General features: G+C 40.4%; 1 protein-coding gene across 2 annotated transcripts in view; it reads left to right on the forward strand.

Moving 5' to 3' along the window:
* PASK (PAS domain containing serine/threonine kinase) overlaps positions 1 to 14,959 on the forward strand; it is a 74,779-nt gene extending 59,820 nt beyond the window's left edge. For both annotated transcript variants that reach the window (XM_089665767.1, XM_089665764.1), the window contains exons 15-18: positions 2,125 to 2,324; positions 3,512 to 3,645; positions 4,786 to 4,938; positions 7,129 to 14,959. In XM_089665767.1, coding sequence (XP_089521893.1) covers positions 2,125 to 2,324; positions 3,512 to 3,645; positions 4,786 to 4,938; positions 7,129 to 7,202 — 561 coding nt within the window. In that variant the 3' untranslated portion in view covers positions 7,203 to 14,959. The remainder of the gene's footprint in view (positions 1 to 2,124; positions 2,325 to 3,511; positions 3,646 to 4,785; positions 4,939 to 7,128) is intronic.
* The last annotated feature ends 3,791 nt before the right edge of the window (positions 14,960 to 18,750 follow it).

Genomic DNA, 18,750 nt, shown 5'->3' on the forward strand with positions numbered 1-18,750 from the left:
CTTCAAGGCAGTCCTGTTTCCCTAATACCACTCGAGAGCCCTGAATGCCAACATCCTATCATCGTGTAATAAATAATTTCTGTCTCTAGAAAAAACGATTTGCTTGACTCTGAGAACCAGGTTGTTCCTGGGCTGGTGGCTCAGGAATCCAGTTCTGGAATTGGAGAAATCCTTCCCTCCAATCTCTAAAGATTCCCACAACAAATAACAAGCTGGGGAGGAATCCTAAACACCTTGTTGGTGCACAGGACTTGGATGTCAGAGGAATACCATCTAACGATCGACATTCTGGAGCACCAAGCAATTTGCATGTACCTACAATGCTGGACATTGCTGGAGGGTCACCTGATCAGGGTCCAGTTGGAAAATGCCACAGCAGTTGTCTATGTCAACCAATATAGAGGAACCAGAAGTCTTGCAGGAACAAAAGAGGTTGAAAGGATTCTGTATTGGGCAGAACTTCATGCTCCAGTTTTTTATCAGCTGGGCTTCCTTAGCCATCAGCACCTGCATCTGTGAGATTGGTCCTTACACCCAGAAATGTTCCAGAACCTGGGTCATAGGTGGGGGACACCAGATGAGGACCTCCTGGCTGGATAGATTTGCCTCCAGGTATTGAGATCCCCTGGCAGAAGCGGTTGATATTCTGAGACAAATGCCTTGTCTTCTCTGCAAAGTCAAGAGGCGGGGGGAGGTGTTCTGGTCATACTTATAGCTCTGAACTCGCATAGGGGATTGTGGTACTCTAACCAGAGTGGTAACACTCCAGATCATCAGGATCCTTTATCCCAAGAGCCAGTTTACCATCCTGTTTCACAGCATGGCAGTTGCAGCCTGGATCTTAATGGTAGCTCTACTTTAGTGGGGAAAAAAATAGCATATGAGAAAAAGAAAATAATATAGGATGTACTGTTAATTGCTATTGCATATTATAAATAAATGTTATCCAAAAGTACTTTTCCTTTTCAAAATGCAACTCTGTAATTTTCTGTAAAATTCAATGCAATATGGCAACTTGGAGGCCTTCTGTACACAGTTCAAGTAAACAGCTTATCTTTTAGGGTAAATGCCCTGTATACAGCAAATTTGGGCAGCACTGTGGCTAAATGGTTAGCACTTCTGCCTGGCAATACTAGGGTCATTGGTTCGAATCCCAACCACAGCACCACCTGCCTGGAGTTTGCATGTTCTCCCTGTGCCTGCGTGGGTTTCCTCTGGGGACTCCGGTTTCCTCCCACACTCCAAAGACATGCTGGTAGGTTAATTGGATCCTGTCTAAATTGGCCCTAGTATGTGTATGTATGAATGTGAGTTAGGGACCTTAGATTGTACGCCCCTTGACGGTTAGGGACTGATGTGAATGTACAATATATATATGTAAAGCGCTGCGTAAATTGACGGTGTTATATAAGTACCTGAAATAAATAAGAAAAGTTGTTCCTGTTCTATTAAATAACTCTCCTCTAGTATATAAATACAGATCCATGCTTTATTTTTTACTTTTTTCTTCTAATCTTTTCCTCCCTTCATCTCTCTTGTTGATTTGGTGTTTTGTCGTTTTTGTAGATTCTATAAGATCAATGTTTTTGCATGTTCTGGTGAAAGTTTTCTTCAGCAGGTGTAGTAGATGTGACTTTGAGCTTGACATAGCTGCTTCCTGTCATCTCCCTATTTTGCACACTTTTTTTTTTTGTTTGACTGCAGTTATGCTGTGTCCCCAATGAACAATAATACAAAATTGTTCTTTATGTAAACTGTAATATCCTAATCTGATTGAGTAATTGGGGAACACAGATACCTTCTCTGCTTCACTATATGTTTTTCTCTTGTTCAAATGCCTTTTCTATTCCCATTCTGTTAGTGGATGTCTTGCTGTGTTGGCACACGCAGTTTAAAAGGATAGGCTTCTCTTTGGTTTGCATCTCCTATTTCTCATTTATAGAGTGCATCTCAGTGATGTTTCAGTATAGCCCATAAGGGAGTGGAGAATTTTTCCTTAGTGTCACACCTACTATAGGTAGGGTATTCACCCAAGAATTTGCTCAGGAGCCCCATAAAAGTTAAAAAGGAAAAGTATTTTATAGTGACTTAGAAATAAAATCATCTTTTTCTGTCTAATTACAGTTGGTATCAGCAGTGGGGTATCTACACAGCCACTATATTTTGCATCGTGACATAAAAGATGAGAACATTATCATTGCCCCTGACTTTACTATAAAACTGGTTGACTTTGGCTCTGCAGCTCGTTTACAGCCTGGAAAGTTGTTTTCTACCTTTTGTGGTACCACTGAATACTGTGCACCAGAGGTGCTGCTTGGCAATCCGTGAGTTGTTTTTTTTTTTTATACATATTACCTGTGTGCTGGCAAAATAAGTCCTTTGTAATGTCCAGAGAGTCCATAGTTGCCTTGTAAAGCTTCTCTAGTGAACAGCATTAAAGACAATAAAGCCGGCCATAGTTCAGCAGGGACCAGCCAAGATTCGAACCATGTGTGGGTAGGCTGAATGTTCCCAAGTGATCGATCTGTCAACATGGGTACAACCAGTCTGAAGTAAGACTACAAGTCTGCTAAATGCATTCTAATCATCTTTTTCGGGTAACAAATATAGGAATCTGAAATAAGTGAAATCCAATAGAAAGAGAAGAGCCACTACACACAACAGTAATTTTATAACACTGCCTGGACATAGTATGTGGAAGAGACACAGGAAATGGTAGTTTGGTTTTTACCAGTAATGATGAAAGGGAAGTTATTACTAATTATTCCTTTTTTTACACCTTGTATAAGTAATATCTGAGTGGCTTATTTCAGTTACAGTATGTTGCAGATAATACTTGTTCAAGCACTGTTTTACTGACTAAGCCCATTAGGTGCAATGGAAAAGATAATTTCTATGTACATGCAGAACTGTGTTCCTGCTGTGGCAGTGGAACTCAGCTCTAAATACAGGTAGACTTGCAGTTGATTATTCGCCCATTGGCCAGCATTATAATTAAAACAATTTACACCATGTCAGTATTTAAATATACTATTTGACATATGACTCAGTATTTCAGAAATATTTAAATAAGATAACGAAAGCTTTATTGAACATTTGTTCCTGATTGTCAGCCAGGGTCCCTACATAACAGACATTATAATAGGCAGCATGAAAAGCGAGGACAGAATGAAAAGAAATCCTAGAGGAACACAATTTGCATTCTGTAGGTCAGTCCAGCTAGATACAGGATTACTGGGCACATGTCTTTTGCAGAACAAAGGCTTCTTATAACAAGGCTTTGTTATGCTGGTTACTAATGATGTAATGCCTTGTGAAAAGGCAGTGGAACAGAATATTCGAGAAACTGTGTTCTTTTCAAACAACTCATTATAGGAACATACTGTAACTATAATTTGGTTAGGATGGTTTTTAGTCCTAGAAGTAAGAACTATATAACTTTGTTTTTGAGGCACTATGCTATGCGTGTCATTTTTAAAGATATATACTTTTTTTTTTTCCATCGTTTAAGGTATCCTGGTCCAGAGCTGGAAATGTGGTCTCTAGGTGTAACGCTCTATACCCTCATTTTTGGAGAGAATCCTTTCTGTGAAGTAGAAGAGATTTTAGAGGCTGAATTGAACCCTCCATTTACTGTATCCCAAGGTGAGGATGATCCTTTATCACAATTGCTAATCTAGTAGTTCATGCTGTGGTAGACTCCCACCTTGTGGTAGACAGGCATTCAGTCTTCTTTCATCGCCTTAGCCATTCTAAAACTGGTGGGGTGGCATTCTGCAAACAGAATCCTAATCGGGGAAATTCATTTATGGAAAATTTGGTGCTTTTTTAATGTCTTTTTAGATGGTCGATTTTAGGAGACTCCCCCTTGACATAGATATACTGATGCTGATCTGATTCTGAGATACGTATGTAAAAGAAGCAACCCAGAAAAGATACTCTTGCATTCACCTTATTGTAAATTAATCTTTCTATATGTAAAGGCTAAACCTTATTTCCTTCAGAGGCAAACAGTGCCGGCTTGTCCTTTGCAATAGCCTTGCAAATAACACTGCACCAAGCTTACTATACTATTACAGTTTGGGGCTGCTGACAGAACCCGATTTGGAGTTCAGGCTGTCACTTTAAACATGCTACTAGCAGGCTCTTAGAAAGATTCAGCCTACTTGAACCTTGCTGAAATCCCCTGTCAGCTTGTGTAAAGTGACGGACAGGACCACCCATTAGGATCTGTGTTTAACCTTTCGAAACACTGCAGGTGAAGGGTGCTGTGAAGCCTCCAGAAACCTGTTTAAAGCCAGTTGGTGCTTTGTAAATGCTTGCTGTACACACGTTTGTGTAGCAGGGAGAAGTCTCTATGCACAAGGCTTTAAATTGGTTGCAAAGGCAAGACCTTTTTTACCTTATTGCATTCCCTGCATTAAGGTAAAACATTTCCCAGTATTTGTATATTCAACTCGGGAGCAAACCTGCATGTGCATCCACATAGTAAGCAGCTTGCTATTGTGGTGCACACAGAAGAAGAGGAACCAGGAGCCCTGGCAGGGGACCCCAGAATAGGAGGTTCAGGGCTGTGTACAATATCGTTGTACAAAGCAGGGAAGTATAACATGATTGGCATTTTAAAAAAAAATATTTTAGCCTTTACATCTGCTTTAAGAGGAGGACCCAACAGCCAGTAAAAAAATACTAGTGTTCTTAAAGCTGTTTTACACTGCTCGTAGGTTGATATTGTTTTAATTCCTTGTTATTGTTAATGTTAACTGTTGGATTTTCTACTTCTAGAATTGCAAGACCTGATTTCTGGTCTTCTTCATCGTGATCCTGAGATGCGCATGACTCTTGATGAGCTTCTCAGAGACCTGTGGGTGACACAGCCTGTAAACCTTGCTGAATATACCTGGGAGGAGGTGTATCCTCCTGCTAGCTCCCAGAAAGGTAAGAAGCGAATTATATTACTGGTATTTACATATATATGACTCAAACATAACATTGATTAAGATCCATCTGATTCTAATTATTCTGTTAAACCAGAATAAGGAACATGAAATCCCTAGTGAGTCAGTTCCCAGCTTCTCCTCACATTAGGGGAAAAAAAATTCTTGTTGACTCTTGGGAACACATAAACAGGAATGGCATCAGATGGTGAGCTGTTGTATTCCCTAGCCACAGATGACCTCTACGCTTTTTGTCTGAGGGGCTTGAAGCCTGCTTGTGTACATACTTCTTTTCTGCCCTGTCACTGACCCTCCATATCTAGTCAACATCAGCTTCCCACTGAATTTGAAATACAGACAGGGCCAGCCTTTACCAACCTTTCTTTTAAATCATTTGGACTCTCATATGCATGTCTTTATCTGCATACCATTTTATTTTGATGTGCATTGTATATTCCTTGGTTGTGTTTAGCATGGCAATTTATCAACTATTTGTATGCTTCTAATTGTTTTGCCAGCTGCTTGTGTTTTTTTTTGGTTTATACCTGCGTGATTTCTATTGGTAGTACATATTATGAGTAAGTCTCCTACCTGCCAAATCTTACCGTTTCTGACCCTTGACTTATATCTGGGTTTGGCCTCCTTCTTGATCAGTTTTTGGTACTATCTGCACTGTTATGTTACTGTCCCTTGTCTGCTGAATTGACAAAATTTTCTCCTTAAAGATGTCAAGTGGGCAAAATTTATTTTTTGGAACTAGCACATTGCGAGCAATTTCTGTAGGACAATAGTATTTCTTAAAGAGGTTTTCCAATTCCAGACACAAAATATTTCACATTCTTATGCCCCCTGGATGCTGTTCAGCTGAGATCTTCCCAATCAGCTGTGTCTGCAATGCCCATGCTATGACTGTTAAAGGCGTTCATCTTTCTTCATTGCAACACAGGCTGAATTTTTGTGCCTAGGCAGTATGCATAGCTTCAGTGGAACCACAATTCATTTCCTAGGCTTAGCTGCACCGCAGCATTCTGGGTGGTGCTAATGTCAGAATCCCTTGGTAGCACTGTTACTAACTAATTAGCAGGGTTTTAGTATGTAAAAATGTAGGCTGACCAGCAGTGGCATGGACAAGTGCATGTAATAAAAAAACAAATTTCCCAATTTGTGCCTGAAAATACCAAAACCTCTTTTAAAGTTTTTTTTTATCCACACTTTCTTGCTTAAAACTGTTTCTGTGTAGTTTTAAATTTAAAATCAAACATGATTTAAAAGAGATAGCAAGATGTTTGCTAAATAGATTCTTTATTTGCTTCCAGTTGCTCCCCTGTTCACCTACTGAAGCCCCTTCCCTCCAAAAGAGGGTTGGCTCTGGATCTGAGCTTACACAGCACTAAGGATACTTCCCCCACCCTCACTTGACAACTTCTTATGACTGGCCACTCAGGCTGCCACTCATGCTGAAGGCAAAAGATAGGAGCATTTTGGGTAGGGAGAAGCAGGGAGTGGGAGAAGCACTTAGGTAGGGAGAAGCACATTTTTCTCTATTTTTTGCTCTGGGTTGGACTGGTGAACAGCATAGCAGATATATGATTAGAAGGTGAGTACAGAGCTGTGCCTGCTATCCAGCATACCTGTTACCTTGTGTATACTGCAGGTCTGCTCAGAAGTAGACCTCAACCTCTCCAAGGTTGCTTTTCTTTTAAAGAGGTTGCTCATAGATATTACAACTTTGTACTTTGGGGTTTGAACCTTAAATGGTAGTCCAGAGGCTTCTTGGAACATTAAGAATGGCATGCATACTGGGTAGCCTACCCTTGACATGTCCATTTGAGTGATGTGAATTATGGGAACAGTAATCATATACCATGGGAAATTCTTTCAAGGGTAGTAACAGAAACCAAAATGGGTCCATAAAATAAAGCCACTTGATTGTAATGCTAGAAAATCTAATCTGTTCACTATTGTTACCCCCTAACATAAACTACACTGGAAGTGTCTGGCAGCTTTTCCTGTATCTGTACTGACTGTTTATGCAAGTGATTATACTTTTTTTTTTTTTTTTTAAGAGCTCTCTGATTAATTTCAGCCTTTAAAGACTACAGATCCCTTACTGCAGATGATATTTGAGACATGAGAATTTTCTATCAAACGATAATAAATTCAGGCCTATTTGTTATGACTTTGTTTACAGATGAAGGATTTGAACAGTTTCCGGTCAGTTACAGCACTGAATGGAATGGAGATTTGGGGAATCGAAAAGACTGATGAAGATAGCTCCAGGAGATACATTTGATATCCAGAGAGATATCCAGAAGAATTTTAGACTGTGGATTGCATTACTTTTAAAACACTCTAAACACAAATATACTCCGATTTCACTGGAACACAAATAGCAAACAAGCTATAAGAGAAGCTATTGCTTGAAGCTCCTGAGGTCAGGTCACTAAATCACATACCACTTTATTACCAAATAGCCTCAAACTGAAAAACTGGTGCTTCATAATTTCAAGTTCACAGCAACTGGTCATTGAAGAAATATTTATGGGTAAAACAGAATCCTCTGTGTTCATCCAGTGCAAAATATCATTACAGTGACATGCACAAAGGCTGTGACTACACTGGAATCCAGCCTCCTTTTACAGGTGCCATACAGGTTTTGTGCCAAAACAATATAAGCTGACGGCTCCAGTGTTGACCAGAGGCAGTAGGTGCTGTCTTCTGTATGGAATAAATAGTAATGTAACTTGCAGAATTTAAAGCAGCAGATATTCAGTTTTAATCTCTGCTGCTTTTTTTTTTCTTTTTTGAGAGACTGATGATCATTTCCCTTTATAAATAAGATGGGGAAACTTGTATAGGTGCACTTACCATAGTATGATGGATGCAGTACCCAACTTAATCACATTCAGTTTTACATAAGCATTCACCATGGTACATTCCTACCTGTGAACTATGTTGTAAATGCCTGTTAATAACAAAAATCTGCTAGTGCCAACCGAGATATAAAATAATAATGGCCTTTGTGTGTTAGACTGAGAATTCCATTCTGTGCTCATGACGATGCACAAGCACAGGATGGCATTGCTGGGTAAGAACAGTCATTATTTTGAATATTTGGTTTAAGGGATCAGTTAATGTGCATATAAGCAGCCCTTCCAACTTGAGAATTATATCATAAATTGGTTCTATTGAGAGAAGATCTAAACCGCTCAGGAAAAAAAATGATCCATGTTGGAAGCAACCTCATGCAGTTCTTTTAGCAGGTGATATGCACTCAGTAATATTGTTTCTGGTCCTTTTAATTCCTTGTGATGCATTAACATGCATTATGTTGCACACTAACATGCGTTGCGTTAAGGCAGCCTATTGAAAGAAATGGGCTGCCAACACATCCTGTTATGCCGAAAATCAGACATACATTTTTTTTTTGCAATGCACAATGAGTTGCAGCACTCTGCTAGACAGGTTTGTTGTATTAGTGTATTGGGGTGTCATTCAAAAGAAATGGCACCATAGTGCATGCTACCTGCGTTAATGTGCATCACGGTAATACCGGCTGTACCACATCACAGACATCTAAGTGGGCCCTAAAGAATCACTAAAAGGAACAAACATTACCTCTAATAAAGAACACACTGTTTTGTTGGCTGTCATGCCATTCCAATGACTTTAGTACCTTCTAACCTGGATACTTGTTCCATGTCTGTGATTCAGAAGTTCTGACTATACTTGCTATAGGCTTGTTGCAATCAGAGAAATTCAGGCAACTAGCATTTTCAGATGATCATCAGCAATGACAGCCTACACATTTCTCCCAGTACAGGTTGCCTTTAAAATCCATTGAAAGTATGCATGTTGAAGTTTACATACCATGCTAGAATGTGGAATACTTCAACTGCATTAATATCTGCTGTGCAGCTGAGTACAAGGTGTTTTTATGTTATGGTGACCAAACATGCTTCGATAAATGATTGATTGCTTTTCTGATCAATCTCTTCTGGTAGGAATAATCAGTCTATAATTGACAACCCATTTGATCGATATGCCACACAAGGGGAAGTGGATCTTAACTGATATACGATTGTAAGTTATTGACCACATCTCTGTTTCCAACTTGTAGTCTCATAATCTGTTCGACTGAAAAATGGGTACATTCATTAACAGCTGCAGATTGATGCAAAACCATTGATAATATTCCACCCTGGCCGATCAAATAAACAGTCTAAAACAATTGGAAGGGAAGATATGGCTATTTGATTGTTTGTGGACTGGACCACTTTGAACAAATCGCACATTGATCCGGTGAAAATATCAAAACAGGTGTGGCCACCATTACTCCTGTCTGGCTGAGGAGAACATGGCTAGTGTTTCCCTTAGACCAAAGGTGAGTTGTGCATATTGTGCCATGGATTTCAATGCATAACTGAACTTTAATGTTTCTTTGCAGTCACTGCACATACATAAACCTGTGTTGCATTTAGACAGCTCACTCATTGAAAGAGCAGATCAGTGCAGTCTCTGCAGCATTTGTTTTAATGCAGTGCACCACAACAAACCACATGTATGTCATGGTGTGATGCAGTGCGTGTGTGAGCACTGATTGCAGGTGTGCATTGGACTGTAATTCTTAATAAATGACACAGCAGTACACCCACAGTGCACCGTGCCTTGTGGTAACATGCATATTACCATGCATTATGTGAAATGCATACATGGAAATCCAGTATTCAATCCTGAGTAGAAAAGCCTGTCCCTTGCCATTTGGTTCAGGAAAATCTTACACAGCCCCTGCTGAGTCAGAGCCAGAGCTCTCAGATTAGCAAAGGTTAAAGTGTTACTAAACCTAGGACCCTGCATTCACTATATCTGGTGTTCCACAGTACACAGAATGTGGAAGTGCAATTATTTTAGTAAATATAAACTGCTAAATACCTTTTCTCATCAGCAGTTAGAGCAGCCTTGTGACTTCTGTCAGTGTCCGGCCAAGCACATGTTAAAGCTTATAGGAGTTTTTATTCTGCTGTAGGAGGATGCAGGACCCCTAACCTCTGTCTGGATAGTGTTGATTGGCCCTGTGCTGATCACATGCACTCTCCCAAGAAAATAAAACCCTCTCTAGCAATACACACCAAACTGAGCATGCGCAGAGTGACTCTTCACGATATGTCTGATCAGGAGATAAGAGGGGGGCACTGGAAGAAGGGGAGGATCAGAGAAGACAGGATCAAACCGCATTCCTACACAATGCAGACGATTAACCCCTTGGGTTCCACAGTGAGAATAACAAGCATGCTTTACTGCATATACAGACTGATTTTACTGGGTTTAGTAACACTTTAAGCTCCCTGCTTACTGAAGAACTCTAGCCCTGACAGCAGGGACCGGGCACTTTTCTAATTGCAGAGCTATATGTTTGACTCAGCAGGGAGTCTGCAGAGAGACCACTGCTTCTACACAAAGAAAAAGTGTCCTTTCCTGCAGCTAGCTGGCAGAGGACAGTCTTTTCTACTCAGGCTGTGGCTGCTTTCTTTTGTTTTGGTGTATCCGGAAAGGAAATCTGTACTGAAAGAACTATGTAGGCTGCCACTGATAACCTTCTGGAATTCTTGGGTGCCTGGCTGTTTTTGGCATCAGTATTTTGAAACAAAGGCATGGAATAAGGCATAAAGAATGTAAAGTCATCTGCTTTTTTTTTTTTTTTTTATTAAAATGCTAAGGCCTTTGGTTCAACATGACGGCCAATACAATTAGTATTTTCAGAAGGTAAAGTCAGTAATAGCAGCTTACCAGCATAGGATTAACCTCTGGTTGGTAGGTGCATCTTTGGCAACACATTGAGGTCTGTGTAATGGAAATGAAGTGATTGTAATCTAAGGGCCATGTGATATTAGTGATCTTGTCACTGGTGACAATTCATCAGTCGTAGGATTGCTAAGAGAGCATTTAACTTCCTCTGTGGTGTTGCTCCCTCCTTGCCTAATGCAGGCCATACATGGATCGAATTCCAAACGAATTTTCTTTAGAAAATTGGAAATTATGTGCGTTTTGTAACCTGGTGGAGCCACCATTGATTTCGAAATTCAACCAACCAAGCCTTCAGTTTCATCTCATGTTGCTGCAGAAAAGAATTTTTGTGGCCAAGAATTTTCTTTTCTTTCCAGGTCACTGCTCATTTCTTTTTTGTTTATATCGCCCGCATGATTCTTCCATCATTGATTCGAAGTTCGTTCATTTTTCAAAAAATTTCCAACATGCCTGATCACACAAATTCGATGGTTACACGAAAATTGTTTTTGTGACCCTCTAATTGTGCGAAATTCGAACGAAAATTCTTAGAAAAGATTTTCGAACGAAAATTCTTTTGGAATTTGACCCGTGTATGGTCAGCTTAGGCCAATGAGATGTTACGCTGCAAAAGAGCATTTTTGTCAGTGAGGAAGCAACTTCCTTTATGGTAAATATCAGTTGTACCTGAAGTTGCCGGTGTAACATGGTCTTTAGAGCTATCTATGTGGGTGCTTATTACTTGCTTGTTAGAATAAAAAATATACGATTTGGGTAATTTAATCTCATATTCTTGAGTGGTTAAACCTCTTGTTGCATTCCATATGCTGCAATAGAGATGATTTCCAACAAAACTACATTGCCCAGTAGTATGAGAATAAAATCATCCATGTAGTTTATTTCCTATTCTAATACAGATTAATATTCCAATTAGTGCTAAAATTGCTGAGAACTCCACATAAAAAATAAAAAGAGAAACAAAAGCTTCAAAACACCTAATTTTAAACCACATCCAGTCACCACAGCAGCCACTTGGGCACAAACTGTCTCATTCTAGTACAGTAATCTGATTTCCATCTGCTTATTATTACAGTTTCTTCAGTGGTACTTGTCTCATCCACATTGTTTCACTTTCAGGAATGACTGCTCTGCCTTCTGTTAAATGATTCATTTGTAGCTTTTACTGACAAATGGAAGACATTATTTTCAGGCAGATGTATTGAATTGCCTTGTGCCAAATGCTCTTTTATGTATTTTTTGACAATCAAATATTTTCTTTTCAGTGGTAGTTCAGCTGTCATTGTAAATTGAAGATCCCAGAAAAGAACACTTGTTCTGAGGCTGCCCACACCTACAATAATTTCTTAGAAAGTCATAGTTGAAGATTCCTGCACACAGACTTCCACGCCCAGGAAAAAAAAAAAATCAATTGGTAAAAAGGAATTTATCACAAAGCCAAAATACCGCTATCAGAAGTGTCAGGTTGAAGCTGATTACTTGGTGCATACCTTACTGTTCAGCATTCCTGCAACTGACAGAATTGTTTGGAAACTAGTATGCTGCTCAGGAATTACAGAGTCCTGTGCTAGAAGCCTCAAATGGAAACTGACATTTTCTAATGCCCAAGTGCATGTTCCTACATACGTAGCATTTACTTGCAGGAATTCTGTATAGATTCTAGGAGTCAAATGGCAGCTTTCATCTAAAAGCTTATCACAATGGCTTTACTTATGACAGGTTCCCTTTAAAAACATTGAATCCGATGCAGTGCTATGTTCAGCACTGTGGTTTGTGAGCAGAAAACTATAAGCCCTCAGGCACACTGGACATTTGATAACGCTGGTAACGTTAGCTGTGTAAAATCACGTTAAAAACTTGTTTTTCAGCTTTTCAGCTTGTTTTTAAGCAGTTTTGCATTCGCGTTTAGCGTTGTTTTGCCGCGATTAGCGGTGTTTTCCGCGTTTGTGTTTTTTAGCAGTCTTTTTTAACTATGAAAATAATTTTTGGGGGACAAAAAAAAGTCCAAAAATGCCGGTTTGCAGCGGTGAACCGCATTTTTCAGCGTTAGAGCATTTTTACAGCTATAAATCTCTAGAACCCCACTAGTCCTGGGTTTTTTTCCAACCAAAAAACGTCCCTACCAAAAAAACGTTGATTACAGTCTATGTGTGCATGGACACATAGGATAACATGCTGGGGAGTTTACTGGCTGTAGAAAAAAAAAAACTTCAAAAGCCAAAAACAGCTGCTGTAAAAGAGTCCAGTGTGCATGAGGACTAAAATGTAATAGTCATTTGACAAAAAAATATAGGACTTACTGCTTCCAAACCCTGGATAGGGTCACCCTCATTGAAAATCAGGTGCTAAATTCAAGCAGAGCCTCATCCTATACCCAGAGATGGTGCAAATCCAAAGGAAAAGACCGGTTGTATTCCGAAGAAAATTCAACCTCTGACAACTTTATTCATGTGTACAACATAAACAAAGAATTTGCCCCTGTGGGTGAACATGTCAGGGGGAAGGGATCCTTGGCAGGGATTCTTTGTTTAATGAATTAAGTTACCAGCATTTGAATTTTCCTCAGCGTGCAGCCAGCCTTTTTCTTTGGATTGTGCAATAATGGTCCTTTGCTGCCCTCAACACCTATTGCTTTTTCATGATTAAAACAGAATGCTCATATGAATAATGTGTTGGTGAGTTCATTAAAGTGGTTGTAAAGGCTCAAGGTTTTTTACCTTCATGCATTCTATGCATGAAGGTGAAAAAAAAATCTGTGTGCAACAGCCCCCCCCCCTTCCCCGTAAAACCTAGCTGAGCCTCATCTCAATCCAACGATGTGCATAAGAGCTTCTGCTTTTCCAGGTCTCTCCCTCTTCATTGACTGAGACAACAGTGGCAGCCAATAGCTCCCGCTACTGTCAATCACAACCAGTGAAGAGAGAGTGGGGGTGAGGACAAGCCATGCTCCATGTGTGAATGGACACACAGAGCTGCGGTTCAAGAGCGAGCCTGCTCAGGTGCCCCCATAGCCATCTGCTCACTATGGGGGCACTAGGCAGGAGACCTGAAGCTCCAGCAAAGGATCTGATAAGAGGAGGATCGGGGCTGCTCTGTGCAAAACCATTTTTTTTAAAGAAAATTTAATATCCTTTTAAAGCAGAACTCCACTAAGGTCTTGTTAACACCAGCTTAGTTGGGCAGCATTGCCCAACACAAGAGCAAGGCAATTTGCCTAATGTCCTACTGCTACAGTTTACAACAATGCTGCATTGGTGTGTGCTGAAGAAAGCAGGCAAGTAACATGCTCCAACACGCTGTAATGCATTTCAGTGTGTTACATACAGCTATGGAAGAAGCAAGCACTGCAATGTAACATCAAGTAGAAGTGCTTGACATGGAACTTTTAACTTGACAGATCCAAGCAAAAGGGGATGCAAGTGATCTTCATAACCACTTTTACTCATTCTGCTTGGATGTAATTCTTTTAGGGCATTCCATCCAACATTGACATTCTGTTGTTAGCCATTTCTGGGTAAATCCCATGCCATCACTGGTAGATATTATTGTATGTGTGAGCACCATTAGAGAGGACAGGTACAGAGAGCTCCTCTTATTACAGTATAAAGCTGTGACTGCATGGGTGGCCAGTATTGTACTGTATTATATGTAAAAAGAGAGTATATAGATGTAAGCTGACAAATGAAACTGTCGTGAAAAGTGTCAGTATTTGTAGATGCTGGTTCTCCCAGTTGCCTCTGTACAGTGATAGGCTAAACTTGAACATTGTTGATGTCTCACTTTATTTATTGCAGTTAAATTTTGTTCAATACTCTTGTTTTTATATGGCTTGTTTGGTTTTTATGGCTTTTTTAAAGTTTTTTTTTTTTAAGTGCAAGACCTTGGTCACACAAGGTGTACTAAAGTGTACACTCACAGAGGGCCGTATTTACATGCATTGGGATGTACAAGAGATCACGTGTCCCTGTGCAGGCAGTCTCCATTGACGTTAATTGGGACACAGCAGCTGCATGGACACAGTCCCACATGGATGTCAAATTGTGAGCTGCAGCTGTGTCCCAATTGACATCAATAGGACTGCCTGCAAAAAGGATGCATGGAACACTTGTGCATCGCTGTGTGGCTAAGCACAGCCCTCCTTGGGAGTATTCATTAGTACACCCCATGTGAGCGAGACCTAACTCATTGAAGGATATAATAAATGCACTAATAACATTAAACCTTGTGCGAAATTTTATTTTCTATTTATAAGTGTAAACAATGGGGCAGTTCACTTTTCATCAGTGTTTGTGGGCCAGACTGGGACCAGGAGGAGTAACAAAAAAATGCCCTGGAATCAGAGGATAGTGGAGGCAAAAAATACCCCTGCATCAGTGGTCAACAGGTGCAATAAATTCAATCAAGCATCAGTCAATGGGAGTGAAGAGTACACCTACAGCAGTGGTCAGTTGAAATTACAAAAAAAATTGCCTGTGCATCAGTGCTCCATAGAGGGAATATAAATACCCAGGTATTAGCAATCAGTAAGAATAGTAAATGGCCCTGTGTCAGGGTAGTTAGTAAGGTAGTAAATGGCACTGTCAGGGGAAGAATGCTATCCAGCATCTGTTTCAGTGGGAGTAATAAATGACCCTCCAGCATTGGTGCCAGTGAAAGTAATAAAAGACTATCTTCAGCAATGGGGGATAATAAAATACCTCCAAGCTCTGGTGTTAGTGATAAAAGACCTCCACAGTAATAATGATGTCAATAAAAGACCCCCCCCCCTTTTTCTCTCTACCACCATTGATGGTGGCAGTTAAAGACACCTACACCCAGTAATAGTGCCATTTAGAGTAAAAAGTCCCACCAGCGTTGGTGTCAGTGAAAGCAATAGAAGACCCACCAGCGTTGTGTTTTGCTTAGTGTCTTTTAAGGTTCTTGCAGTAAACTCAAGCAATTAAAGCTCTGTAGTGCATTAATATACTTTTACTAAACAAAAAGCTATATGTACGAACTATTATAATTACATTATATTACAGGGTAGCACAGTGGCTAAATGGTTAGCACTTTCACCTGGCAGTACTAAGGTCGCTGGTTCGAATCCCAACCCTGGCACCACCTGCCTGGAGTTTGCATGTTCTCCCTGTGACTGTGTGGGTTTTCTCCGGGTACTCCGGTTTCCTCCCAAACGCCAAAGACATGCTGGTAGGTTAATTGGCTCCTGTCTAAATTGGCCCTAGTATGTATATGTATGAATGTAAGCTGGGGACTTTAGATTGTATGCCCCTTGAGGGTTAGGGACTGATGTGAATGTACAATATATATGTAAAGTGCTGCGTAAATTGACGGCGCTATATAAGTACCTGAAATAAATTATAAGAACACAATACTAACGGATAAACATACCACAATCATGAACAAATGCTGCCTATCTATACAATGGGAATATGCTAAAAGTTACTTAGTTTGGGTTATAGTGACTTTACGATCTCCGTTGCGCGGATTTTCATTGTTGTTTTATCATTATGGAGCCCCCCTCAGCTTAGGTTGCTGACCTTTTTCCTTGAAAAGTTTTAGGTAGAGAATCCCACATGGGTGCATGTGTTCTCACTATTTTGTATGGGTGAACATTTCCCAACTCAATCTCTAGATGGCATTGTTGTATCATACATTCCATAGGTCTAACATCAAAAGGTCAAGCTATTGTTGGCATTGGATACAGAATAAATGTAGAACAATAAAAGTAATTAACTACCAAGTGACATTAGCCTAACATACAAGAACTATGTCAATATATAAATATATGTTCCCGTTGTTTTAGAGGACAGCTTGTGTCAATGTTTCTAACAGTATTTAGTACACATAGTAGTACACACACACTCCCTCCAAATCATGTGATTCAGATGTTCCAATCACCTCCTTGGCCACAGGTGTATAAAATCAAACAAACACCTCGGAATGCAGACTACTTCTACAAATTTTTCTGAAAGAATAGGTCGCTCTCAAGCTCAGTGAATTCAAGCCTGGTACCGTGATAGGTTGCCACCTGTACAATAAGTCCATCCGTGAAATTTCCTTGCTACTAAATATTCCACGATCAACTGTTAGTGGTATTATAACAAAGTGGAGCAACTGGGAACAACAGCAACTCAGCCACGAAGTGGTAGGCCACGTAAAATGACAAAACAGAGTCAGCACATGCTGAAGCGCACAGTGTGTAGAAGTCACCAGCTGTCTGCAGAGTCAATAGCTAAAGACCTCCAAACTTCATGTGCAATGCAAAGTGCCCGATGCAGTGGTGTAAAGCATGCTGCTACTGCACTCTAGAGCAGTGGAGACATGTTCTCTGGAGTGACAAATCACACTTCTCTGTCTGGCAATCCGATGGACATGTTTGGGTTTGGCGGTTGCCAGGAGAACGGTACTTGCCTGACTGCATTGTGCCAAGTGTGAAGTTTGGTGGAGAGGGGATTTTGGTGTGTGGTTGTTTTTCAGGAGTTGGGCTTGGCTCCTTAGTTCCAGTGAAGAGAACTCTTAAGGCGTCAGCATACCAAGACATTTTGGACAATTTTATGCTCCCACTTTGTGGGAACAGTTTGGGGATGGGCCCTTCCTATTCCAACATGACTGTGCCCCACTGCACAAAGCAAGGTCCATAAAGACATGGATGAGTGAGTTTGGGGTGGAGGAACATGACTGGCCTGCACAGAGTCCTGACCTCAACCTGATAGAACACTTTTGGGGTGAATTAGAGCGGAGACTGCGAGCCAGGCCTTCTCATCCGACATCAGTGCCTGACCTCACAAATGTTCCTCTGCAAGAATGGTTAAACATTCCCATAGACACACTCCTAATCCTTGTGGACAGCCTTCCCAGAAGAGTTGAAGCTGTTATAGCTGCAAAGGGTGGGCCAACTCAATATTGAACCCTACGGACTAAGACGGGTACCATTAAAGTTCATGTGCGTGTGAAGGCAGGCGTCCCAATACTTTTGGCAATAAAGTATATTTATAATATTTAAAAAGCAACACACACATAGGTGTCCATGGAAGTAATAAATAATCTACCAGTATTGGTGTCATTGGGTGTAATAAAAGACCACTCCAGTATTGGTGTCTGTGGTAGTGAAAAAAGACCCCCCAGCTATGGTGTCAGTAGGGGTATTAAAGAATTTGCAGCACTGGTGCCCAGTGGTATAATGAAAGGCACCCCCCTAGCATTGGTGTCAGTGGCGCTTACCTCCCTGTAGGCTTCATGTCCCACTTCCTACCTCCAGGATCTTTCATGGAGAGGACAGGTTTATATATATACAGTGGGGATCGAAAGTTTGGCCACCCAATCTCCTGACCTCACCATAATTGAAAATCTATGGATAGACCTTAAAACAACAGTGTGTGACAGACAGCCCAGAAATCTCAAAGAACTGGAAGACTTTTGTAAGGAAGAATGGGCAAAGATACCTCAAACAAGAATTGAAAGACTCTTGGCTGGCTACAAAAAGCGTTTACAAGCTGTGATACTTGCCAAAGGGGGCAGTACAAGATATTAACTCTGCAGGGTGCCCAAACTTTTGCAGATGCCATTTTTTTGTTTTCTGTTATTTTGAAAGTGTAAATGATGGAAATAAAATCTAACTTTTGTTGAAATGTTATAAGAATGTCTAATCTGTAATTTGATGCCTTTTGGAGTTTTTTCCATCTTTCCTTGGCTTCTTTATGCACATTAATACAAATTTTTAGCTGGGGTGCCCAAACTTTCGATCCCCACCGTATATAGGACATGGATTAGAACACCTGTCCGGTTTAATTGCTGTCTGTGCCACTGTTAGGGAGATTCACCTTCTCTATGTGTCCTGTTTAGTAAAAGAAAATCCCAAATTTTGAGTTGTCACCAGAAATCTTCCAATAGGGATACTAGTTCTGGTGACACCCCAGGATTCCCTCACTTTTGACAGATTTCCGCTCACTTCCTATTTTTGCTATGGGATAGGAAGTGAAGGGAACTCTCCCCAGTGTGATAGGAAGTGAAG

Source organism: Staurois parvus, unplaced genomic scaffold, assembly GCF_062004578.1.
Source record: "Staurois parvus isolate SC_StPar_1 unplaced genomic scaffold, SC_StPar_1.0 ptg000049l, whole genome shotgun sequence".
Lineage (NCBI taxonomy): Eukaryota > Metazoa > Chordata > Amphibia > Anura > Ranidae > Staurois > Staurois parvus.